General features: G+C 38.0%; 3 protein-coding genes across 3 annotated transcripts in view; 2 read left to right on the plus strand and 1 right to left on the minus strand.

Annotated features, from left to right (window-relative positions):
- Positions 1–2,147: 2,147 nt before the first annotated feature.
- Positions 2,148–7,310, plus strand: ndufa1 (NADH:ubiquinone oxidoreductase subunit A1). Its single transcript, XM_028815864.2, has 3 exons — positions 2,148–2,339; positions 4,721–4,810; positions 7,193–7,310. The coding sequence occupies exons 1-3, from the start codon at positions 2,238–2,240 to the stop codon at positions 7,211–7,213; spliced, it is 213 nt and encodes a 70-aa protein (XP_028671697.1). The 5' UTR covers positions 2,148–2,237; the 3' UTR covers positions 7,214–7,310.
- The window catches only part of akap14 (A-kinase anchoring protein 14), a 42,163-nt gene continuing 21,801 nt past the window's right edge, over positions 7,224–27,585 (plus strand). The window contains exon 1 of the mRNA XM_051934966.1: positions 7,224–7,320. The gene's annotated coding sequence lies outside the window, so the exon portion shown is untranslated. The remainder of the gene's footprint in view (positions 7,321–27,585) is intronic.
- Positions 8,328–27,585, minus strand: part of LOC114662412 (defense protein l(2)34Fc-like) — a gene marked incomplete at its 5' end in the record, with an annotated part of 30,315 nt that continues 11,057 nt past the window's right edge. The window contains 4 exons of the mRNA XM_028815863.2: positions 8,328–8,494; positions 8,829–8,893; positions 15,340–15,452; positions 18,816–18,928. Coding sequence (XP_028671696.2) covers positions 8,397–8,494; positions 8,829–8,893; positions 15,340–15,452; positions 18,816–18,928 — 389 coding nt within the window. The remainder of the gene's footprint in view (positions 8,495–8,828; positions 8,894–15,339; positions 15,453–18,815; positions 18,929–27,585) is intronic.

Genomic DNA, 27,585 nt, shown 5'->3' on the forward strand with positions numbered 1-27,585 from the left:
ATTTGTAATCCGCAATTGTAAAACCTCAGTGTGGTTTTATATAAATTTTTAGCTGAATTTGTCGAAAACTATAACCTTTTTATTTTATTGCAATACCATATATGATATAAAATAGAAAATAATATTTGCAGAAAATAGGATCATTTTGATCAGCAGTAACATTCTCATAAATGTAAAAATCATTGAGAAAGAGATTAGAACGCCATAACCAACGTCTTGCGGCTCTTAACGCCAAAGAGCGCAAGTATACCAAACATACAGTTTTAAGAAGGCTAAATAAGAGACTACATCTAATCCATTTACACTTATGAATGAAATATCTCACAAATATATTAAAGAAATTATTAAAAGTAAAGTGGAATTAATACATTTGTTCTCATAAAAGAAAATAATATTTAATTAAAAAAGAAAAAGCAAAACAAAAAATTCTGTTTGTAAATTACAAAATGTGCAATTAATATCTATTTCTGGGAACATTTTACTTGTAAGGGCATTACTGGGTAAATTTTATGTAGAATTGTATACTGTATTGAATTTCACAAACCATTGGTAACAGAGGTTAAATAGTTTTCTGCCAATTAATTTTATCTTTAATAATTGCCCCATAAAGTATACACTCAAGGATTAATCTGACAGACATGAATACTGATAACTATCAATAAATTTTTATTCAATAATTGAGTATCAATAGAGAGATCAGGAAAGTTTGGGACAATTGTATGATAATGCTTACATAATAAATACAAGTTTGGAAAGTAAAGTACTAACTTAAGGGATAGAGGAGAAGTGAAAAAAAAAACATAATAAACTTACAGTGTACAGATGAAGAATAAAATAAAATTTATTTCAACTTTTTCCTACAAAGTTTTTGGTCAAGTGCTTTGTGCTGTAAACTCATGTTTACGGTCCACTGAATTTGGTTTCCACACACATGTGCTGTCTGTGTGGAGTCTGCACATTCTTTTTATGTCTGCTTGGTATTTCTTTCCATATGCAAAGGATATGTGCATGTTACTTGGTGGCAAACGTTGGCCCTGCAATCATTTTTTATTCCATCCAGAGCTGGCGCCAACCTTGTACCAAATGTTGCTAGGATCGGGTCCAGCACCTCTGGAGGTTTTTGTTGGATAAATGCGTTACCTTGTCATCCAGATTCAGTTTCAAACAATACATAACACATTTATGACACGTTATCCATTTTTCTTGCAATTGTTATAGAAAATTGGAAATGTGAACTTTAGAAACAGAACATACCAACTTAATACTATAAATATATAAAATATTAGGAAAAGTTCATTTGAATAGTCACATAACAAACAAAAACAAATTGTTTAAGATACGACAAGGAATGTGAAGATGCATTTGATATGGAATCAAGTGAATGGTTTTAACCTTCAGAACTTTAAAAAAAGGGCAGGCTAATTCCTCACAATACTCTCAGGGTAGGATCTGGCCAGAAATAGAGAAGGTTATGAGGGTGAAAAAAAATCAGATATGGGCAGATATTACTGAAATTAGGTTTAGTGCTCACACTGGCATAGTGGTTACGGATTTGGACTTCAAACCCTGAAGTTGTGGGTTCAGATCCTGCTACTAACACTGTATAACCACGAGCAAGCCACTTCAACTGCTTGTGCTCCAACTGGAAAAGCAAAAACAAACAATTTTATTTCAAATGTTGTAAGGTGCTTTGGTTCAAGGTGCCAGTCAAATAAGTAAAAGTAAAGGGGCCAGTTTAAAGTTGCTGATTAATGTAATCTGGGCTGGTGTCTGAATAAAAATTAATGAGGAGAAAATGAGAATGTACAAAATACACTGATCCTGACCAAACCTGGAATTAAGACAGCAGTTCAGTAAAGACAAAAAATAAAATAAAACAGACCTTCACGAACGAAAGAGATAAGGGGAGTAGAAGCTAAAAATATCGATGTGTATTTGTTGCATTTCAACTTCTGGATTTTATATTCTTAAATAAACAAAAAATTATGTAAATCAAGACGGGCTTTCCCAGATAAAAATAACTGACGCGAATTTCCTGGATATTGTGGACGCTAGGGAGCGCTGTTAGATAATGACTTGTCTCTCTATTACTATTGAGAGCGATGCTGTCTTTTCGGAATCTCGTTAATAAAGGGGTAGGAAAAAGCGTTCTTTGCACCGGAAGTGATTGCGGGTCACCTTATGTTTCAGTAGAAGTAAGCTGAAAGGGTTCTGAAGAACGGATTCAACGAGCCATCATGTGGTATGAAGTTTTACCTGGACTCGCTGTGATGACAGTGTGTTTGACTATACCAGGGTTGTCGACAATGTTCATCCATAAGTTGACAAACGGTTGGAAGGTGAGTCGGCTTCTGAAGCTTGAGCCGATAGAGAATATATAGCTGCATATTTGTACTGAAAGGGAATTCGAGAGAAACAGTAGAGATACGCATTGTTGTGAAGCGTATATTCCTTAGAATTATGTCATTTTCAGTATGGTTGGTGGAGAAACATGCGACATTTATTTAAATCATCCAGGCTTTCCCAGGCTAGCTCGTCCAGAGCAGGGTCGCGAATCCCTGGGCGGAACGCCAGCCCATCGCAGGGTGAAAACACAAGATACAAATGCACTTTTTGGTGAGTGCTATACTTATTCTGAACAGAGGAATTTACTTCCTATTCACAAATTCTGCCCCCACCTAGGACTGTCTGATAAAATGTAACTTACATATTAATATTTCAGTTGAATTAAAAGCTGACGTTCAGATGGAAAAGAATATTGTTTGCTTTACCTCCCACACAATATTGCTGTATGTTACAGTTCTGTTTTTGCACATCACTTCTATGATCAGCTTTTTACTTCTTAAACACAACCCTTCAAAACACATTTTAGGACACATAAACACAGACAGTTTTTTCTGGGTGTATTATGTGCATTATACACAGTGTAAAGGGTCCCCAGCTCCGCTTTCTCTTTGACCTCATCACTTTGTGTGGACTGAGAATCTTTTGTCACATTTATTCGAGTCTTCTTATGCATCTTTTAAGTGCATTTTTCATAAGCATTTAATGCTCTACAATCACACCATAAAAAAAAGCAAACATTAATTGCGATAGTATAAATATGAAAAACGGTCTAGCACTCAGAATATTAAGGTTACATATATTAAGTATTTTCTGTAATTGTAAAAAGTGAATAAAGGGAAACTGACTTGAGTTTAGTCCAGCCTGTTACTGTTATTCCAGCTCACAACCCTCTGTTGGCATGTCACACAATGAGAATATCAAGACATATGGTTCAGCACACCTGAACTGTTTCTGAACAGCAGCAAGGGTTTTTTTTTTTTTGTTATTTTTGCACTAGGGGGCAAACTGCTCATTTCGCACGCCAAACCCCCCACTTTGCGTCTCTGCCGCGCAAGTATGTGGATTTCACTTTCACCTTACAACAAATATTTTATTTCTCGTGGATACGGCTCTTCACTGGGAAGAAACACTACTTTTCCCTGATGGCAACACGAAATAGACAATCAACAAGTCGCTGACTTAGTTTAAATCTGAACAACATATTCGATCTCTTTTTGCTGTCCCGTTATTTCATGGAGTAACATTTCCGTTTGTTTATGCTATCATTTTTTGAGATCTTTTAGTACTTTTATTATCTCTAACATGCCCTGCATTTGTATTGCGCCAATGTTTTTGAATTCTTTATGACGTTCTACTTTGTCATCTACTCTTTGTCTTTTATTTCCGGCCCCGGGTGTGGTTAAATCTCTTAGCACAAAATCTCATCTGGCGGGACATGAAAGTATCTCTGAAAAAGTCACGTCTCGTCCCAGGATTTTTTTTTATCATAATAGAGAGATGTATTTTCTTTAAACAATCACAAGAGGTTTTGTCTGCATTTTTGTGTGTAAACTGCACTTTCTCTTTGGTCATGCCACTATATGCCTGATGACACTACTTTTTCGTGAAATGCTTTATTTTCAAGAATTGCATTCAATTAAAGGTTGCAGTTTCACCTTCTTATTTTAAACAACTGGAACACCAGGTATAGGTTTGTATTAGAATTAGGTGTTTGCTATGGCACACAACTACATGCAGGAAATTTTAATAACCATCCTGTACTCTGATTCAAATACAACAGACAGTTTCTTACAATCACACTTCTTTCAGTGTCTACATCTTGTATGTGTTGGACAGAGTTGATGTGTAATATTCTTTAGAACAGTGCACTTTAGGGCTGTATTCATTATGTTTGATAGGTACTCAAGTTATTGTTTAAAATGTTCCTCACTTCACCTAAAATTCCTATACTATTGGCAAACGTAACAGCAGCCAGCTAGCATCCATACACCTGAACAAGGCAGCTCCATTAAATGAAGTAGGCCACCGCCAATGGAGAAGTGCAGATGCAGAGCTGATGGTATGTGTAGCACACTTGACATTTTCACACGGTTTCTTCTTACTGGTGTACAACCAAGGAGCAATATTAGGGTAGAGAGTCTTATTGTTTTGTTTTTAATCTATCGTGGCACTTGGTTTTTGGATCATCCATTGTTTTGTCTCTCCTGTTAGGCCAACCACTCAGCCACGATACCAAATTCAATGTTACATGAGTTAAATTATTGTAATACATGGATAGTTTCTTATTCCTGTGTCAGTGTGTAGAAATAATTATATAAGGGGAGAATAGTAGTGTTACTACGTGTTACAGCCTTGTATCTATTTCCATTTACAGGAAAAAAGAGTTGCACAAATTCCCTACCAATGGTATATGATGGAACGTGACAAGAGGGTGTCTGGGGAGAATAAGTATTATAAATCAAAGGTAACATTTACTTGTATTGTTAAATGCAATGCCATTCACATTATACATATTCAGATTATGAAAATTTTTACTTTTTTATTGTTTTGCAATTCTTTTGTAAAAAGGAAGATTTTTGAAACACTCAAAATAATTTTTTTTATATTGTTCATTTTGAATCTTTTATTTAAGATAGTTCATATTTTCCACCTTAGGAATTAATAATGTGCCAATGTTGTTAAATAGGGACATCAGGGACACTTATATCCCATATGTTAAAGGAGATCCTAGAATCATTTATTCTGAGGGCAACAAAATGGAAGAGAGGCCAAGGCATACAAGTAAGATGCCACAAGAAGTTCATCATAGCATTAATTGGCAACAGAGGATTCCAACATCTAACTTTTGAGGGCATGCAGCCTGATCATTTGTATAATGGGGTCTTAGAATTGCAGAACCATCTTGGGCTAGTGAGAGAGATGATACAAGGACTCTTAGAAGGTATTTCTGAACCTGGAGGTGATGGTCTATAATGGCTTCAGCTAAGAGATGAGGAGGTGAGCAAAGGCTGAACTGACAGGGTAAGAGGCAGTCTGAATTGTAGGCCCATGGGTTAATCATTCCACCACTTACAAGGCCCAGGATAGCCTGTGCCAGTGAGACAGCTATGGTTTGTTTTCTGTTACCTTTTGATTAAATGGAGTTATCCTTTAAATTATCAGTCACTTCTTTCATGCATTTTTTCAGTAAATCATTCATGTTTGATATACATTTGGATATTAGTGCTTTTCCTTCTAGATTGGTGTGTCATTACACCACCTTTTTAGAGTATTTAGAAATGTGAGTACAATTATAGTTAATTAAGAGCTCTGTGCTGCAAAAGCAGCAGCATTTAAGTCAAGGGTGTAGTTAGGTTGTGCTTAAATTTGTTACTCAGTTTTTGTTTTCTCTCATATATCATTGTTTAGTAGAGGTACACTGATTTTTTTTATTATTGGCGAAAAACTACAAACAAATACTGCAAGTAATTTATCATTGTCTGGGAAAACGGTATTTTTTACATACAGATGTAAATAGAATGTCATTTTCCATGTGGTTTTTTTTTTTGTTTCTTTAAGGAAGTATAATCAAATTAAAAATGTAACAAAACAGTAATTGGTGATATTTTCAGATAAACTATATGGCCAAAAATATGTGGATAATTTACCAAATTATTGAGTTCAAGTGTTTCGTTGTCACCCATTGTTAAAAGGTGTATAAAATCAAGCACATAGCCATGTAATCTCCATTGACAAACAATTGGTATAGAATGTGTTGTACAGAAGGGCTCCATGACTTTAAATGTGGCACTGTCATAAGGTGCCATTTCGGCCACAAGTCAGTACGTAAAATGTCTGCTCTGCCTGATCTACCCTGGTGACCTGTAAGTGTGATTATTATGAAGTGGACATATCTAGTTGCAACAATATCTCAGCCATGAAGTGGTAGACCGTGTAAACTCACAGAGCAGAACTGCCTAATGCTGAAGCATAGTGTGTAAAAATCACTTATTCTCTGTTGCATCATTCACAACAGAGTCCCAAACTGTCTCTGGAAGCAACATTAGCACAACAAGTGTGAGTTGGAAATTTCATGGAATGGGTTTCCATGGCCAAGCAGCTGCACACATGCCTAAGATCACTATGCACAATGCCAGCTGTTAGTTGGAATGGCTTACAGGATGCTGTTGTTATACTCTGGAGTTAATGAATCACACTTCACTATCTGTCAGTCTAATGGACAGATCAGGGTTTGGCAAATGCCAAGACAATGTTACCTTGTAGACTGTATAGTGCCTACTGTAAATTTTTGTTTAAGAAGGATAATGGTCTGGATCCACCTTGGTTTCAGAGAAAGGTACTGTCAATGCTTCAGCATGTCCACCTTTGTGGCAATAATTTTGCATTACTGTGTCCCTGTGTACAAATCCAGGTCCATAAAACATGTTTGTTGATTTTGGTGTATAGGAACTTGAGTGGCCTTCACAGAGCTCTGATCTCAACACTATTCAGCACCTTTGGGATGAAATATAATGCTGATTACAATCCATGTCATCTTGTCCAACATCAGTACCTGACATCACAAATTACATCCAGGATGAATTGGCACATAATTCCCTCAGGCATACTCCAAAAGCATGTGGAAAACCTTCACAGAAGTGTGGAGTCTGTCCTAGCCACAAAGAGGAGGCCAACTCCATATTAATGTTTTGGAATGGGATGTCTGACAAGCTCAAATAAGTGTTATTGTCAGGTGTCCACAAACTTTTTCCCTTGTAGTGTATGTGAAGTTGTGCTTATTACTTTGTACAGATAGTGTGAAAAAACTGGTTTGATTTTTATCTTTTTTTTTTCCCCCACTCAACAGGGACTTGAAAACATTCACTGAGTACATCAGAAATCTAGGGATCTAAGACATCTCAAATACTATCTGCAGATATTTTGCATACTGTAAATTAATAAAATTGTATTAAAATGCTTTATGACACCTTTATGGTGAGTCTCTTTATTTGAGCCGTCTCATTGTGTGCGCATTATATGATTACAAAAGAAACTAATAATTATGCTTTTTTTATAACAAGAAATATTGGCTGATGTAGCAAGTTCTGTATCTGTCAGAGCTACAGTATCTTGGTTTCAGTTGTCCTGAGTTCCTCTGGTGTGGCTTTTGCATGTTTTATCTGTGAATGGGTGTCTGGAATGTGTTGATATTTTGATTTTCCTCCAATGTCCTAAAATTTACAGATTCTGAACTGGCCCTATGTGAGTTTATGTAAGGGTGTGTCTTGAGAATGGTCATCTGTCTAGGGGTGGTGTCCACTTTGTGCCCAAGCTGCTTGGATAGGCACCGACTGTTTGTGACCCCGAACTGGATAAACAGTCTACAAAATGGATGTATGACCTGTACATGTTAAAGATGATGATCATACACCATTTTAAGATGTATCCATCCAAGTGCAATTTATCTTTCTTATTTGTTATGACTTGTTTTCTTTAACTAATGTAAAACATCATACTTATTGCTTCTGAGGAGCCAACCAGAATATAATGCAAACTTGGGTTTAATGTGATCTTTATATTATCAATGTATTTTTAAAATGCATGTGTGTAACACACACAGTCTAAAAGAAAACCCTTAACATGCTGCCTAAATGTGTCAGGTGACTCAGATTGCATTACAGTAGATATACATTAGAACTGTTACCAGTTACTAAACTATAAAAGTCTCTTAGAAAACAAAGATGGGACGTGGTGAATTTGTTATGAATTTAAATAATAAAGTCATCCTTAGGAATCAGTAAATTATTAAGAATGGACTTCAGGAGTAGTCATACGCATTTTTATTAGACATTAATTAGAATGATTTTTAGGAGTTTAAAGTAATATGTATGCATTTTAATTTATTTGTAATCCCATTGATTAGTTTTAAGACAGAAGTAGAGGATGATGCTCAATTATTTTTTTTCGCCATTAGATAAGTAATTATATAAAAAATTAAAGATAAAGCTATGTAGTAGTCAGTTTCATCACAACACTTTTCCCTGGAAAAATTCATTACTCTTCTGATTTTCTTAAATGTAGCTTAGGAAGTTGAGCAGAAGAGCAATAAAGATAATGATCAAATTGTCGGCACTGCAGATTGTCCCAGTATTTTCTGGACTTGATGTGACTGAAAAAGAAAAACTGTTACTCAATTTTATATTATTTTTTTGATTACATGTAATCAGGATTGGGTTATAGTAAAGCCTTATAATGAACTTGTCAGTCAATATGTTAAGCTTACATCTTTTAGTCTTATTTTTACATTGTAGCAAGCTAGCTTTCACAATGAAAGTAATGTAAAAAAATAAATTAATTAAAAAGCCAGATTTCTTCCAAGTAATTTATTTAGGTGCATAACATTAAATCTAAAAGTGGTCTTGGGTTGCTGTTTATAATGGCAGGAATCTGAATGCCACTGAGAAGTACAAATAGATGATGGATATTAAATGCATGTTACATACCTGTGGTTATCACTCTGGACTTCACATTCAGCCAGTATACAATACGGGATTGTGCTACAGTAGCCCTAAAATAAAAATGGACAATATATAATGATTTACCACTAATCTGTTGCATTTAGCAGTGGTGTTCATAATCTAGTCTATATCATAGTCTACTGTATATTTATTGACATACTGCATGTAGTAGTGAAACAGGACAAACTTTAAAAATCAATAAAAAAAAAAAATGTAATTGTGGCCAAGCGGAAGGTAGGTATGCTCCAACGTCAAACGTTCCCACTGTATCTGATTGTTTTCAGAGCATCCCCCGCGTGGGGAAAAAAGCATGTAGCTGTGATATCTCTGGCAAATCGCTAAAACACACGTAGCTCTGGGGGGTATTTTTCGTACGTGGATTAGTCGTTTAGCCGGATGTAATTGTTGACGATTTGGCCTGATCCTGGATCTGTCGGTTTTTCGAAACTCTTGCTGGAAGTGTTGTCATAGCAACACATCCAAATCCGCAAACCTGCTCGGAGCAGGTTTGTTCTACGTAAACAAGGATTAGTTTACACACGTAATCAGTGATGGTGAGTGGAAGTCATCCGGTCATGGCTTCGCCGTTCATGAATGAGCGACCAATTGATATTGGTGCGCAAATTATACGAAGAGAATTTCATATAGAGAGGGTTTTGCGCGATCTGCAAGATCCTTTATTGCTCCCGGAGGAAATTCTGTACGAAAGATACCGCTTTAGCTGAGGGGGAATATTGTACCTCAAAAATTTATTAGCACCTTATATTTGAAGTCAAACTCAGTGAAGTCGGGCACTCACAACCACACATACGGTATGCATTGCTTTGAGGTTTCTTGCAAGCGGCACTTTTTTATATACTGTAGGCGATGTGGAACATCTATCGAAAAGTGCAGTTTGCCTGGCAATTCGTAAAGTCTGTTTGGCTCTGAAACATTTCTTTCGGGTTTTCATTGTGTTTCCTGGACACCTGCGTGTGCAGACAAAAGAGGCGTTTCATGCCATTGCAGGTATTCCATAAAGAATCTCACAATCAGCCTAACATTCTCATTACCCAGGGTTTCCAAATGTGATTGGGGCACATGGGACTGATCACAGTGGAGTTTGATCAAACATTATTTGGAAAATGTACCTCTCCACCTGATGAATAATCAGACACAGTGTCTTCATCAAATATTTGACCTTCGTCAATATCTCGTTGGTCAGACACAGGTTCTAGGGATATGACATTCCCTGCAACTGACCCAACAAAAAAGAGGGCTATATGGAACATACCTATGGCACACATTGAGGACAAATATATGCAATGATCATCCTTTACCTCAAATGAAGTGACCACGGCATCCTGCCACTGGTTCTGAGGAGGAGCTTCACCCTGGAATGCCCTCAGAAACAGGGCGATGGGCATTTTGCTGGAGAGCCAACTTTTCTGCAGGGGTTAGGTCTGGACCGCGTGGAACTCCACCTGTTTTTTGCTTGTCTGCCTTCTTATTAGCTTTAAAATTAATGTTCTTTACATTATATATGATTCTTTATGTCATCAATTCTTTAAATAGTTATATACCAATATTTACCAGTTTGAAGTATATTCTTGTACTTCACTTTAACCTGTTCCCGTGTTCTCCTTGTGCTCACGTTTGATCTGGAATTATGACATGTTAAATAATAATTAATCTGACACATAGGAAATGAAACGGTGCTTTCAGTAAGTACAATGCACACGAATTTCATTTGTCTGCCACTTTTTGCCAGCTGTCTTTTCTGGTTTGGGCTGCTTTTGCAGTGTTACCCCTTGTGCATATTAAATCTTGAAATTCTTCATGTCCTTCGATTGAAAGGTCTTGCTCCGCTTGTGTGGAAAAAAAATGCGCCCGTTCTTTCGTCATTTTGTAGCAGCCTATCAAAGACTTGCTGATCATGTTTTCTAGACTCAATATATATAGGCTTTTCACTCAGCGCGGGCGCGCGCATTCATCTCGGATGATTAGATCCAGCTCGACTAATCTAATACACAGCTGCGTTTGAAAAACCGACTAATCTGGATGAGTTTCATTGGCATTAACTCATCCAAGATGAGGCACCTGATCTCGGATGGTTTAAGAGACGTACAGAAAATACCCCCCTGATCTCTCTCTCAAAAACATTAAACGTTACTCCTTAACAATCTGTAGAATAGGGGTCCTCAATAACGGTCCTAGAGGGCTGCAGTGGCTGCAGGTTTTTGCTCCAGCCCAACTGCTTAATATGAAGCACTTATTGCGTAAGTAACACTTCTGCTTCATTTTAGTGGTCTCATTTGTTAAGATTTTGAGCCCTTATTGCTTATTTTAGTCTTAAACAGCTGTAGTCTTGGTTTTTTAATTGCTCCTAATTAGCAATAAGATGTAAATGACAAAAGAAACCAGCATTTCTCCATTTAGCTTGTTACCATTTACACCTGTGTGTATTTATCATGTACTATTGGGTTTAATTAAATACTTGGAAGGAAGGTGAAGAGAAAAAAGTGAAAGACTGAGAATTACTCCTCCATTTTAGCCTTCAAATCATTTGGATGATATCCTAAGAAAGAGGAAGAAAATCTTGGATCTGAGAATGAGCTGACATAGCAGAGTTAAAGCACTAACATGCCATGAAATTAAATTATTAACAAGAATTGCTTTCTAATTAAGCAACTTGGTTAGAACAAAAACCTGCAGCCACTGTAGCCCTCCAGGACTGTGATTCAGGACCCCTGCTGTAGATGATAATGTCTGTTGAACAAACAGGTATCGCTAGTTAAGCGGAGGCAAGGTATTCTCCAACATGTGGCAAGAGATAGACCGATTTGAACGGAGGCTGGCACGTGAGTAAGGAGGGCTCCTCCCCTCGGCCTGCAGCGTCTCTCTCGGATTCTCATGAGTAAATATGTACTGCAAGTGAACTATAATACTTAGCGCGATGAAAGAAGTTGCAAAATCAACCGGGATGTTCAAGCAAATTATAGAAAAAGAAAAAAACCATCTGTATCCATTAAATAGTTCTCTAGTGAAAAGCAGACATTGGATTTTATATATACACACTCGACCCTTGATATACGACCGGCCTGCCATGCGAACAACTTGATTTACGACCAAAATTTTTGTTTTGATTTACGACCAGCATCTTGCGTTTTGTCCTGAATGTGGTCATGTGTATCCACTTGTGCGATTGTAAATAAACAGCCGAGAGCGTTTGTAAGCGTCAGTCGGAGCCCAGATACATGCGTTTGTGGATGTAATTTCGGTCAGTGCAGTGATTTATATAATTTTTTTCGATAATTGCTAAGGAAGGAAGAGAAGGTAACGAAGGTAAAGAAAGCGATCACAATCGAAACGAAGAAGGAAATTGTGCGGAAATATGAGCGTGGTGTTCGTGTGACCGATCTCGCTAATATGTGCAGCATGTCGAAATCCACCATCTCGACAATTTTACAAAGAAAAGATTTGTATAAGGAGGCTCCTTCCAAACAATAACCACCTTCCATTTCATTCTCCTCCTCCCTTCCTGCAGCCCAAAGATGTCAAATTAAATGGTGAGTACAGTATGAAATTGTTGTTTCTGGTAGGCTAGGCACTTTTTATAACTTTTTGGTTAGTACATTAGAAAAATTATTGGTGTTTTGGTAAATTATGCACATTATACAACCCTTTTTTATTATGAAAAAGTTAAGTGTTGCTGTGGGAGGTTCAGAACGCATTATGGGTATTTCCATTATTTCTTATGGGGAAAAATAGTCTCGACTTACAACCAATTTGAGTTACAACCAGCTCTCGTGAACGAATTGAGTTTGTAAGTCAAGGGTCCACTGTGTGTGTATGTGTGTATATATATATATATATATATATATATATATATATATATATACATACATACATACAGTGGAACCTCAGTTTACGAGTGTTTTGCAAGACGAGCAAAAATTTTTAATAAATTTTGACTTGATAAACGAGCGCGGTCTTGCAGTACGAGTAGTATGTATACTGTTTGTCTGCTGAGCGTCATGTGATCACAACTGAGCTGATGGTTCTTCTCTCTCTCGCTGCGGGATTGTGGGCAATTGTCTCCTATTCTCCTTCTGAGTCGGCGTGCCTCACTCATAGTAAACATCCGTACGAGCGTATACTGTTTACTACAGCATTAGCATTGTGACTGTGTGTGTGCGCGCTTGTGTGTGTGCTCGCTCGCGTGTGTGTGTGTGTGTGCTGTGACATGCGAGTCCCCGTCTTGCACACTAAAACACAAAGCTGATTCTCTGTACTTTAGCAACACCAGCTTTATTCAGCTTGAAACAGACACAGCAGTCAAGCAGGGCCCTGCGCATTTATAATGTTCCTTGCTCCTTGTATCACTCATCAACGGCAGGTGCTTATAGCATGTCCGCGATCTTTTCGGATTCGCTTTTACGGCGAACTGCTACAGCGCTGGGAGACTGTGATTGCTTTGGGACGCTCTTCCGCGTGTCTTTCCGTTGGGTGGAATCCCACAAGAGTTTAGAAACTCACTCACACCAGCCATGATTCTTTTCAAAGGTAAAGTGCAAGTTAATTTGTTTTATGTATTTTTACTTTATATTTTGTATTAATCATTTTTATATGAATAGTTTTGGGTTGTGGAACAAATTATCTGAGTTTCCATTATTTCTTATGGGGAAATTCACTTTGATATACGAGTGCTTTGGACTACGAGCACGTTTCCGGAACGAATTATGCTCGCAAACCGAGGTTCCACTGTGTATGTATGTATATATATATATATATATATATATATATACATATACATATATATACATATATATATATATATACATATATATATATATACATATATATATATATATATATATATATACATATATATAATATACACTAGGGGGCTTCGCCCCCTGCTCGCTTCGCTCGTCAACCCCCGTGTTTGGTTTTCCGGATACACACTTTTAAGATTTTTTTTCTTTGAATTGTTCCTATTTCATTAGTTTCACTTTTATTTCAGAACTTCTGTAAAAACAATATTTGTAATCTTGCGAGTCCCAATATGCTGAATCTTTTTAATGAGGTCAGGATAGGTTTCTCTGTTTGGAATTTCAGCATAGACAAAACAATCTACATCATCAGCAGTCATTTTTTTTTACAAAGTAAAAAAGTAAGTAGAGTTCTGCATTGGACTCCTGTTTGTAAAGTCGTGCTATTTTCCTATCACATTTCTAAAAGTACATGGGGTTACCAAGGTGATACCCCAGCTTTTGTCTAGGTTTTTGTACAAGGGCTAGACAGAACGTTTTTGACTCCTGGGGTAAATTTAGCTTTTTAAATAAACAGACAGATAAATATATATACATTAACAAAGTAACCAATAAATGCATGTGCGGTAAACTACGTTTTTGAAATTTTCAAGATTCTTTATTTGTCACATACATAGTTAAACAGGACAACACGCAGTGAAATGCATCCTGATCCGCTTATCAAAAACTGTGCAAAGTTAGAAGAATATCAGTTAGATTAACAAAAAGTCATAGATTGAAAGAGAACAGTATAGTAGAACATAATAAATAAGTAAAATTTTGTGAATAAAGTAGAATTAAGTGTTAAGGTGCAATAGTGTAGTAATTATTGTGCAAAACCAAAGTTAGACTGGTGCATAGTTAAATGAGGCAGTTTGTTTGTTTGCGCTAATGCGATCTTTACTTTATTTTTTTCTATTTTCTAATTTTCCTGGTTCATATCCATTAACTTTCTCCACATGTGTATAGCGCCAACTTTGTTTTTTTTTTTTTTTTTTTTTGAGCCTTTCTAATTTCACTGGTTTCATAATCTCTAACCTGCTCAGCATGTGTTTAGCGCCAATGTTTGTAAATGTCTTTATGAAGTTCTACTTTGTCTTTTACTCATTGTCTTTTAATTCTGAGCCGGATTTGACGTGCTTTTTTTTCAATTCCACTTGTTCCGGGCTGATAATTACTTTCCTTATTTTCTGAATTTGCACCTTGATTATTCTTTTTTGCTTTTTTTTTTTTCTCCGCGCTGCTTTCTTCTTCATTTAGATGTCGACATTTCATTTATAACGTACTGTCCTTATATGTTTTATATGCGCTGAGAGCCCTGGATCTGTGTATGCTCAAATCCTTCACAAGACTGAATGTTTTGCTGCCTATTGTCCTATTTGATAGATTGTAAATAGGGCGTGTCTTTGGTCTCGTGGGTAGATTGTAAGTAGGGCGTGTCTTTGGTCTTGCGGGTGTTTAAAATGTCTTCCGAGAAGATCACGTATATATATATATATATATATATATATATATATATATATATATATATATATATATATATATATATATATATATATATACACATATATACACACGCATAATTATATAAAAAAACAATGATGAATACATCTACAATTTTTCAAAATGAACAATTAAACCAAACATAAGCTAAACGAGTCATGTACAGCCACTTACATATAAGTAATATAAGAAAGACTTACATGAACTGAATGGCAGGAGGCATGGGAGAAGGAGGAATCCATGAATATGTAGTTGAGTTATTTTTGATCTGGGTGTTTGAGTGCGTAATAGCATCTTGCTCATTTCCAGAACACTGAAACAAAAGAAATAAAAAGCTGCATATTCAAACATAAGTAATGCATTAGTATGAAGCAAGTCACTTTGTTTTATAACAGAGAAAACAATTTTCAACTCTTCTTACTGTCTTAAAATATACTATTTATAGGAAAACTAGGGGGCTCTGCCCCCTGCTTGCTTCGCTCGCCAACCCCTGGTGCTGGGTAATCCGAGATATATTGATGTATGTATGGGATATCAGTTGTGGTCTTTCGTTTTGAAGCCGTGCCTGCTTTGCTTCCGCAGTTTCAGACGCGCGTTGTAGGCGTCTATGTGCATTGTATTTGTCCATGCGGGCTCGTTTTTGTAGCTCCGTTAGTTGAGCTGTTTGGTTTTGGAGCCGAAACAGTTTTGCTTCCGCGGTTTCAGATGTGCGTTGTAGGCGCCCACATCTATTGTTTTTATCCATGCGGGCTCGCTTTTGTAGCTCCGTTAGTTAAGCTGGATCGTTTTGGAGCCGTGACCATGACTCCATTAGTTATCCGTTGTCTACCGTTAGTAATATGGATAATTGCACTTACTGTTAATACGGAGCGTTTTCTGTGGTTGTACTGTTAATAACGCATGACTGTAATGTGATTCACATATGCTATATGGTTTGGACGTGTGAGGATGCCGTACGTTTAATACGGAGAGTTCGTTTATTCTTATTACCCGGACCATGCTGTGTAGTGTGGACGTTTAGTTCAGAAGTGCGTTGTAGGTGCATGCGCCTTTCGTATTTTCTCGTGCCTTCCGTACAATCTTTGTGGACCTTTGCGGACCCCGTAGTGTCTTCCGTTTGACTCTGGGCTGCAGTGCAGAATCCTCTTTTCTGTGTGCAGAATCGTCTTTTCTGTGTGGCGTTAGTTGAGCTCTTTCGTTTTTGAGCGGTGACTCCTTTGTTAGTTGAGCTCTTTCGTTTTTGAGCGGTCCTTCGTTCGTGGTGGATCAGACTTGGTTGCGGTTTATGAGACGTGTGCTTTCAGCGCCTGCGCACTATGTCTCCTGCGTCCATCGCCGTGTACCTGGGTCCGTGCCTTCCGGTTTACCATTCTCGGTTAGTAATATGGATAATTTGATGGTGGCAGCTGAAAAAGTAAGCTTGATAATGGTGTATTCTTTTCTGCCTTCTTAAGATCATGACCTGGGGTTGGTGGAGGAGCACACAATTACAAACTTGGCCATCATGAAGACTAAAACCAAAACCAGGAGAATCTTACTCAGAAGGGGTATTGGGGCATATCTGTAGAACCAAGGCAGCAGGTGATGTTTGCACTAGGTGTTGGCTGTAATGACATTTGATTGACATTCATGTGTGGGGTACATCCTAGGATACTAGACCATGGCAGCGACAACAGCCTTTTGGATTGTGAAATACCTTTTCACTGGTGGCATAGGAGCTAAAGTTCAAGCATATTTTCGGAGGAACTGCCTAAATGTACAAGAATTTAAGCTGATAAAAGTATTTAATTGATTGGCCAAAACAAACACTATGTTTGAGCAAGAATGTGGTCTTACATATACTTGGTATGAGAACATCTAGGGCCTAGGCCAAAAATATGTGGTCAACTTTGTAGTCCTGACACCTAATTTGTGATATTCGGGGCAGTCTTTTAAAGACAGATGAAATGATCATCACTTGGCCAGGTGTTGGCTCACATGACAGAATCACTGCCTAGACAGACCTAGAAGATCCAAAAGGGGAATCAGGATGTTTTAGTAGATTGCTCTGTTAGAGATGATTTCAGTGTTCACCTCTAGCAGGAATATGCTTCTTTCATTTCACTGAAAAGGCCAGGGGTGTGGAGTTTGAATATATCTGTTCAAAACTACAATAGTATAGGTGACTGCAAGGAGTTGTGGCCAAATATTTGTAGATGTCTAGCATAGCAGGAACCCTTGGATGCACTGGTGGAATTTAATACAAAATGGGAGTTTTTCTTTCAAATGTTAGCAGATGAACTTTGGAAACTGATGTACTAACAATAATGAAAACAGCAGTTGCTGGTCTTGGAGGGTTTTTGGTGAGTTAATGCAGAATGACTTTCATGCTATATGACTATTAATTGACTTCAGGAGGGAAAGTCTAATGAATAGCTATCTACATTGAAGAATCTTGTGGGTTGATCTGCAGGTGCATTTCACTTCCCTTTCTGGAAGGTTTGGGGAGTGCCTAGTTTCAGGATCTGAAGCAGGGTGTTTGCCCTCTTTTCTTCACAACAGCTATAATTTCTGGTGTGTGTTGAAATGTTTTGTAGCTTCACTTGAAGCAATAGGAATTAGAATAATTTCAGAAATATATCCAGTTAAGTTAATGGGGTGCCAGGGAATATCCTAGAAGCTTTGTTGGTAGGATAGACGCCAGCCCTGGAACGGGATTCCACACCATTACAGGGTATATTTACACACAGCCACACTCAAACTCCCGCATACACGGCCAGTTGAGTCATCATTCAATGTAACATCTAAGCATTTGTCATGTGGAAGGAAAATCAGGTCGGTTTGAGAATCGGCATCTCCATATCTCAGGTTTTGGTTCTTTTTCAGAAAAGAATGGCTTAATCTGTAATAACTTGTTTTAGGTGCTTGAATTTAAAAAGTTGTACTGACTTGATTAGTTCACAGCTAAAGTAGAAAGGATTGCCAGTCCTAGACAGATTACAGTGGAGACTGTACAACAGTTGTTGTGCAAGGGAATGCTATTGCTGGAGGAGACCTTGGTTTACTGGTCAGTTTACATCCCCTCCAATGATCTTGAGGTTTGTATAGTGACTGCAAGAGTGATATGGCAAGTAGATGCTGCCAATGTGAGGTTTTCTAACAGAGTTTGTGGTTTAGTCTGTAAGAGAAAGTCAATCAGTAAGGATATAACAGGTTGGAGAATGACTAACACAGGGTCACGGGGGTCTGCTGGAGCCAATCCCAGCCAGCACAGGGCGCAAGGCAGGAACTGAGAAAAGCGCTATATAAATGTAATGAATTATTATTATTATTATAGGAACGACCCCCGGGCAGGGCACCTGCCCACCGCAGGGCACACACACACCAAGCGCACACTAGGAACAATTTAGGATCGCCAATGCACCTAACCAGCATGTCTTTGGACTGTGGGAGGTAACCGGAGCAGACACCGGGAGAACATGCAAACTCCACACAGAGAGGACCCAGGAAACAAACCCAGGTCTCCTTACTGTGAGGCAGCAGCGCTACCACTGTGCAACTGTGCCGCCCTGTAAGAGAAAGTGATGTGTAAATTTTTCTTTACAGGAATATTTTTTAAAGTGTGTGACTTATAACATTAAAACTGAAAGTATCGCCAAATTTACCTAAGAAATTACACAATTAAAGGATGACTTACCTTTAAGTATTTTGTGTTGGGAGGAGGAGTCTGCCACTTCCCCAGAGCAATGTTACTATTAGGCATGAGAGCTTCTAGAAGCAGACCCTTATAATCTGGACCCAAAATTACAACTGAAAAAGAAATCTTCATGTGATTACAAGAAAGGGATAAGGGCTTTTTTTCATCCATCCATCCCTCTATTATTGATCTTGCTTATTCCATTTTGGAGTTGTAAAATGCCTCATTTATGCTTGTATTAATTATTCACAATAACTGCACTGCCACATATACACAATGAGTACCAAGGTAAGTTAAGGGTTATCTCTCTATTATAAAAAAAAAAATCCTGCAGAGAAACAGTACGGCTACGATGCGTGATGTTCACGTTAAGATCACGGAAGACACTTAAAAGACCCGCAAGACTAAAGAGATTGGCCACGGAGCGTCTCGTGGGGACCTTAAACATGACACTTTGTGCCAAGAGATTGACCCAGGACTGTCTCGCGATGACGTAGAACATGAGATTCTTGCAAGACACACCCTACTTACATCCAAATAAGAGCACGGGCAGCAACACACTCAGTTATTGTTTGGCTTTGAGCACACACAGATCCAGGGCTCTCAGCGCATATAAAGCGTATAAGGACAATATGTTATAGATGAAACATAGACGACTAAGCGAAGAAGAAAGCAGCATAGAGAAAACAGACTCAAAATTGTTGGGAGAGACAGAAAAGAAAAAGAATAATCTAGGTGCAAATTCAGAAAATAAGGAAAGTAATTATCAGCCCGGAACAAGTGGAATTGAAAAAAAAAAAGCACGTCCAATCCAGACATTGGCGCTATACACATGCAGAGCAGGTTAAAGATTATGAAAGCAATGGAATTTGAAAGGCTCAAAAAAAAAAAACGACGCGACAACATGTGGAGAAAGTTAAAGAATATGAAAGTAGGAAAATTAGAAAGTATAAAAAAAAAAGAAAGTAAAGATCGCAGTAGCGCAAACAAATGGAAATTATTACTCGAAAAAGGGAAAATAATCACCACGGACCAGGGGCCTCATGTATAACGCCGTGCGTAGAACTCACACTATAACATGGCGTAAGCACAAAAGCGGGATTGTGCGTACGCACAGAAAAATCCAGATGCAGGAATCTGTGCGCACGCATACTTTCACGTTCTTCCACTACATAAATCCCGATCAGCGTGAAAAGTAACGCACGTGCACGCGCCTTCTGTCCCGCCCCAACTCCTCCCAGAATTACGCCTCTTTGAATGCGCAAATCAATATAAATAGCCTTCTGTGAAAAGACAATGGGAAAAGCACAGGGGAAAATATAAGAATTTCAGCGAATACCAAGTGGAGGCAAAGGAAAAACGTACTATTTGTTGGTTTAAACAGTGGTATAATCAACAAAAGAAAGTTGATCGAGTGACAGAGTGTCGGAAAAACTCGAAAGATCAAATTCACAAAGTTGCACAGTGCCCGAAATAAAAAAGAAATCACATATCAAAGTCGCCGTGAAAAGGCGAGTCGTAGCCCACCGTCTGAGTGTCATATGACAGCGTATTAAGGTACAGACAAAAAACATAGGCACACAGTGGGAAAAAAGCACGAAATGTCAACTTTAATCTCGAAATTTCCACTTTAATCACGTAGTTTATTTTGCCATTAAAGTAGAACATCATAAACTTCATCTTAAAATCGTTTATTTTACTAGTTTCTCAAGTAGCATGTTAAATGCTTTGTTCTGTGTTTGATCTTCTATGTGCTCTATGTGTGTGAATCACTATGTGCTTCTGTTCTTTCTCTTTCTCCGACAGGACACAGAATGCATTACATTCGAGATATTACAGCTCTCTGAATAATTAAAATACTGAGATGTATACGTTATATCATTTTCATGATGATAGAAATGAAAGCATGTCATTAAACATGGGAACACGGTGGTGCAGTGATTGTTCATATCTCACGCAAGAGGCTTGCTGCACCATGTGCGACCTTCGATGAAATAATTTATTACAGAAGTGCTGTCTCTTTCAAACGTACTAACCTCCAATTCCTGTCCATACTTTTCTTTCTCCAATCGCCACACAATCAGCTCTGTAATAGACGTTAAGCCATCTGAAAGCTTAGAACGCCGATTCTTCAAAACTTTTAAGGAACATTGAAATATCTTCGTAGTACATGTTATTCTATTCGTCTATCCTTCCAGGGTCGCGTCAGCACCAGCAAGAATACAGTGCAAGGCAGGAGCTATCCTTGAACTAGCTATACGCTGCGGCACCGTGTCCTCACATGTTTAATTATTAACAATACTGATTATTTAAATGAAGTTAAAGTTTTATCTGTATACTATAAGCAACATATTTTGCTGCATTTCATCTTAAAAATGATATTGTCATCATACGCGCTTTATAAAGTAGCGCAGGTTGTGCAATATTATAACTGTAGTGTAAGTTTACAGTGAGGTAATTGTACTTATAAGTACAAACAGTTCTACAAGGAGCACTTGATGGACTGATTGAGTGCGTTTAGAGTTCTTGGGATGAAACTGTTTCTGAAACGCGAGGTCCGTACAGAAAAAAGGCTTTGACGCTTTTTGCCGTGGTTGAGGTAGTGTGTACTTGAAACTGTATACCGATAATTCTCTTTCCGATCATCTGCTGCTGTGATTCACACTCAGATACAGTGATATAAATACTCCGAGTGGTGCAGTGAGAGTAATATGGAAAAAGATGATCCGCAGTGGCAACCCTTAACGGGAGCAGCAAAAAGAAGAACAAGATGCAGTGAGCGTAACAACGCTAAAGCAGTTATGGTATTTGGAATACTATGGCTATTCCCTGGACCTTTATATTGCTGCAGGTTAATTACAATCAGATGCATTACACTAATAAACAATATGAAGTTAATTTCAGTGTATTTATAAAGCCGCGTCAGGAATGTGGAGCTAAGAAAGAAAGGATGAGCACACAGGAACAGTAGTTTGACCATTCTGTGGACCATTATATTGTTACAGGTTAATTACAATCAGATGCATTAAATTTATGAACGATATGCGGTTAATTTCAGTGTATTTGATAAAGCCGCCGCCGTGGATGTGGATCTAAGAAAGAGTAACCACACAGGAACAGTAGCACTGCTTTGACGCTGGGTGCCGCCAGTCTGCAAAACCGAGCGGAGAAATTGCGTACGCCAAGGTATGAGTTACCGTGGAAATGTGCGTGGCTTTACGCCAAGTTTAGGTTTTATACATCGCGATTTGAGCGTGGAAAGGTTCGTACGCAACATTTCTGTGCGTACGCACCGCTTATACATGAGGCCCCAGGTGTCATTGGAAAAAAAAGCATGTTAAAGCGAGGTCAGAAATAAAAGACAGAGTAGAAAACAAAGTAAAATTTCATAAAGAGGTTAAAAAACATGGGGTTCAAACACATGCAGAGCAGGTTAAAGATAATGAAAACTGGAATTCAAAAGCCTCAAAAAAAACGTAAGCGCGAAACACATGCAGGGCAAGATACACAATATGAAAGCAGAAAAAAACTACAGTGTCAAAAAAAGAAAGTAAATATTGCATTAGCGCAAAGAAAGAGAAATTATTACTCGGAGAAATAACTAAAAGGTGAATAGAGATCGAATATATGGACATAGGTGATATGTCAGAAGTATGTACTGTAAATATTGTAAGGCTTTGAAGTTTAAGTCAAGAGAATTTCAAAAACTGAGTTTACCTCACATGCATTTATTGGTTACTTTGCAAAAAAAAAAAAAAATTAACTGCTGATAATGTGGATCATTTTGTCTGTGCTGAAATTCCAAACGGAAAAACATATCCTAAATTATGGTATAAAGTCATTAAACACATGTCTCACTGACCTCATTAAAAAGATTCAGCATATTGGGACTCGAAAGATTACAAATATTGTTTTTACAGAAGTTCAAAAATAAAAGTGAAACTAATAAAATAGCAACAATTCAAAGAAAAAAAAATCTTAAAGGTGTGTATCCGGAAAAACAAAAACGGGGGTTGGCGAGCAAAGCCCCCTAGTACAACTAAATGGAAACTGCTAGTGGATTGTTCAAGTATCTGCATACTCAGTTTGGTCCCTATACCCATCTAAATAATTTCTGAACCTGTTTTTTCTTTTACATGGTTCCAAAGTGCAAGAGTGTATACCAAACGTATCTGTCACAAGGCAATACATCACAAAGCAGCACATACCCACTCAAACATGGATTCATACAGAGCATGTCTTCATGGTGCTACATAGAGTAGTCGGGCCAGGAATCACTAACTACTGTGCCTTTGTGCCCATGCACTGAGCAATGTGTCTCATATCAGATGTAAAGGTTAACTCAAGCTGTTTTTAAGTTTTCCTGTCAGATGGTTCTGTTTGTAGCTTTGATTGTGGGCTGTGTAAGAAATCATTTAAGACCCGTGCTACTGTTGGTGTGACTAATGCATTTAATATATGGCTGGATTCAGTCTAAGAAAAGATTTAATTCAACAAAGTCATGGAATAGTTGAGGGTGGTTGTCAAGTGACAGTAGGCTGTGGTTCTTTTACTAAATTAAATTTGTCATATTATTTAATAAATCGCCTGATGAACTGAGTGGCTTTTCATCACTTGTACACATTGTTATTTCACTTATTGTGTTGAGTTATGTAAATGTTCCTTAAATAATAAAGTATAGCTTAATAGAAGATTTACTCATTTTGTTTTTAATTGATAAAAGATATCGGCCAAAACTGGTTATTTCTCTGTAAATGAATATTCTACTAAGGAAATATTCTTTCTCCTAATTAAAACATTTTTTGGAAATATGGTTGGGCAAGTTTACCATCCTGGCATGGTGATGTACATCCTGCCAAAATTGACTTAATGGGGATTGCAATGTTTCTGTGAGAAAAGGCCATCTTTTTTGTCAGCTCAGATGTCTGTCACTGTCTTGTAAATGTCCCACCATCATTTTACTAAAACCCATATTGCTTTTGCACCCAAGTCCAGCTGCTGTACCACACATGAAACTGGTTTTCAAGCCTGTCACATGGCTTCATTTAGTTTCTGTGATTCCCTTCCCGTGATCAATTTCCTGACAATAATTTTTAAGAAATGCTTACACACTTAACTTTCAAAATCTGATAGGTAAATTCTTTAATGCTTGTCAAGTACATTTACAATTATTTATTTGTCTGCCACTTTTATCCAAAGTGACTTACGACATTTGAGATATAATCGGTTACGTTTTTTTTTGGTTTTTCCAAAGTGAATTGCTCAGGGTCACACAAGTGTCAGTGGTGGGATTTGAACCCACAACCTCTGCATTTGGAGTCCAAAGCCTTAAATAGTGAAGCATAGTGTTTAGAGGGTCCTCATGACTTCACATTTCATTAAAACTGCTGAAATAATTAATCTTTCTGTTATTATCATTCCTAAAATATGAGCTACTTCAGCTTTAAGAATGATTGAAACATTTTTATCTAGGAGTATTATTCTGGACATTTGAAGAGTATGTAATGTCACACTTGGGACAAATAGCAGCCAGTGCATAACTCAATTAGAGTAAAAAATGTATTACTATCTACTGTACATCTTTTAAGTTGTGTAACCATACAACCCTCACAATATACAGTAGTATACTCATGCTGCATGTGGCCCTTACAGTATGTAAACCATCCATTCATCCATCCATTTTCCAACCCGCTGAATCCGAACACAGGGTCACGGGGGTCTGCTGGAGCCAATCCCAGCCAACACAGGGCACAAGGCAGGAACCAATCCCAGTCAGGGTGCCAACACCCCACAGGATATGTAAACCATTTCCATGGTTATATTAACTTGTTGACATTTGTTTTCACATAATGGCTTGCTTAAATTAATAATAATATCATGAAATTCAATTTGAAACTGTGTTTCATCAGCTCCCCTTCAAAGTTCAGGTTTCTATTTTGTCACATTTACACAAGACAACATGAAATTGCCTTCTCAGATGTATCCAATAACAGACAGAAATGATATAAAACAAATACATAGAGACAAGACAGGTTAAAAACGTACACAGAAATTCTAAGTGGTTGGATGTTGTACTGTGGTAGCCATTGTGGATGGTTGACCAATGCTGTCTTTGTCCTAGTGTCTATATAAACACAGGGAAGTCCACTTTCTGTATTTCAAACTGCCTGAAGAAGGAGCCTGAGTTTCCTCGAAAGCTGCATATTGTGATCTTTTTAGTTAGCCAATAAAAGATGTCATTTGACTTGATTTCTCACAGAAATTCTGAAATATTTACATTATTTAAAAACCAGATTGCTTGCTAACTACTCCTAGCAGTCTGCATATTTACTTAAGATGTTTACATGATACATACTGTATGAAAACATCTACACTTCTCAATATATTTTTAATCTCTGTTGTTCCTTATTAAAAAGACATACGACACTGGGAAGAAAAGAATTTCTGGAGCGATTTGTATATGTTTGTAAAGCAAGTATTCTCCCTGATGTACTGAACTTCCAGTTTATTCAACCATTGCCTTCTGACACACACTTACCAAATCATTTACGTCAGCCTCAAAAGCTTTAGCTGGATGTTTGATTATGTGCTGAAACTTTTTAAAGTTTTGGTTTGTCAGACTACTAAACCAGGCAATGAAGCTGAAAGTGATGACAGAGTGGATTACACTGCGATAAAAAGGACAACATGAGGTCCTTGTCCATTTTAAATAGTCTGGGTTTACAGAGAAGAAATAAGTGCTGATTGCATTTAGAGTATATGTAGTTGTATTAATATTCCAAATAAGATTATAATCTAGGGTAGTTCCTAAGTATTTATATTCAGTCACTATTTCTACCTCCACCCCCAGAACAGTGATATGTGAACATTACCTTTTCTTCCTCTTAAAGCCAAATATCACTTCTTTGGTGTTTATGACATTCAGAGTAAGATGGTTCTTATTAAGATAATTTATTAAACAGTCCCCTTGATTTATATAATTGCTTGCATCCTTAGCAGATGTGTCTTTTATCAATATGATGTGATCATTATGCTTGATAATGGAACAGTGGTCATTGTTCTGTCTCAGGTCAGTTGTGTACAATGTAAATATTCTTCTTCTTCTTTCGGCTGCTCCCGTTAGGGGTTGCCACAGCGGATCATTTTCTTCCATATCTTTCTGTCCTCTGCATCTTGCTCTGTTACAGCCATCACCTGCATGTCCTCTCTTACCACATCCATAAACCTTCGCTTAGGCCTTCCTCTTTTCCTCTTCCCTGGCAGCTCTATCCTTAGCATCCTTCTCCCAATATACCCAGCATCTCTCCTCTGCACATGTCCAAACCAATGCAATCTCGCCTCTCTGACTATGTCTCCCAACTGTCCAACTTGAGCTGAACCTCTAATGTCCTCATTTCTATCCTATCCATCCTCGTCACACCCAGTGCAAATCTTAGCATCTTTAACTCTGCTACCTCCAGTTCTGTCTCCTGCTTTCTGGTCAGTGCCACCGTCTCTAATCCATATAACATAGCTGGTCTCACTACTGTCCTTTAGACCTTCCCTTTCACTCTTGCTGATACCTGTCTGTCACAAATTACTCCTGACACTCTTCTCCACCCATTCCACCCTGCCTGCACTCTCTTTTTCACCTCTCTTCCACAAAACACCATTACTTTGTACTGTTGATCCCAAGTATTTAAACTCATCCACCTTCACCAACTCTACTCCCTGCATCCTCACCATTCCACTGACCTGCCGCTCATTTACACACATGTATTCTGTCTTGATCCTACTGACCTTCATTCCTTTCCTCTCTAGAGCATATCCTCACCTCTCTAGGGTCTCCTCAACCTGCTCCCTACTATCGCTACAGATCACAATGTCAGCAGCAAACATCATAGTCCACGGGGACTCCTGTCTAATCTCGTCTTTCAACCTGTCCATCACCATTGCAAATAAGAAAGGGCTCAGAGCCGATCCCTGATGGAATCCCACCTCCAACTTGAATGCATCCGTCACTCCTACCGCAGACCTCACCACTGTCACACTTCCCTCGTACATATCCTGTACAACTGTACATACTTCTCTGCCACTACCGACTTCTTCATACAATACCACAGCTTCTCTCGAGGCACCCTGTCACATGCTTTCTCCAGATCCACAAAGACAATGCAACTCCTTCTGGCCTTCTCTAAACTTCTCCATCAACACCCTCAGAGCAAACATTGCATCTGTGGTGCTCGCTCTTGGCATGAAACCATACTGCTGCTCACTAATCATCACATCACGTCTTAACCTAGCTTCAACTACTCTTTCCCATAACTTCATGCTGTGGCTCATCAATTTTATTCCCCTGTAGTTACTGCAGTCCTGCACATCCCCCTTATTCTTAAATATCGGCACCAATACACTTCTTCTCCACTCCTCAGGTATCCTCTCACTTTCCAAGATTCCATTAAACAATCTGGTTAAAAACTCCACTGCCATCTCTCCTAAACACCTCCATGCTTCCACAGGTATGTCATCTGGACCAACGGCCTTTCCATTTTTCATCTTCTTCATAGCTGTCCTTACTTCCTCCTTGCTAATCCATTACACTTCCTGATTCACTCGTTCTCTTCATTCATCAGCCTCTCAAAGTACTCTTTCCATCTGCTCAACACACTCTCCTCGCTTGTGAGTATGTTTCCATCTTTATCCTTTATCACCCTAACCTGCTGCATATCTTTCCCAGCTTGGTCCCTCTGTCTAGCCAATCGGTACAGGTCACTTCTCCTTAGTGTCCAAC

This window comes from Erpetoichthys calabaricus, chromosome 12 (genome assembly GCF_900747795.2).
Source record: "Erpetoichthys calabaricus chromosome 12, fErpCal1.3, whole genome shotgun sequence".
NCBI classification, from domain to species: domain Eukaryota; kingdom Metazoa; phylum Chordata; class Cladistia; order Polypteriformes; family Polypteridae; genus Erpetoichthys; species Erpetoichthys calabaricus.

Bases quoted from the DNA above. Each gene is read 5' to 3' on its own strand.
- ndufa1 (XM_028815864.2), top strand. From the start codon at position 2,238: ATGTGGTATGAAGTTTTACCTGGACTCGCTGTGATGACAGTGTGTTTG. The intron at 2,340-4,720 runs GTGAGTCGGCTT...TTCCATTTACAG, and splicing joins AGTTGACAAACGGTTGGAAG to GAAAAAAGAGTTGCACAAAT. The intron at 4,811-7,192 runs GTAACATTTACT...CCCACTCAACAG, and splicing joins ATAAGTATTATAAATCAAAG to GGACTTGAAAACATTCACTG.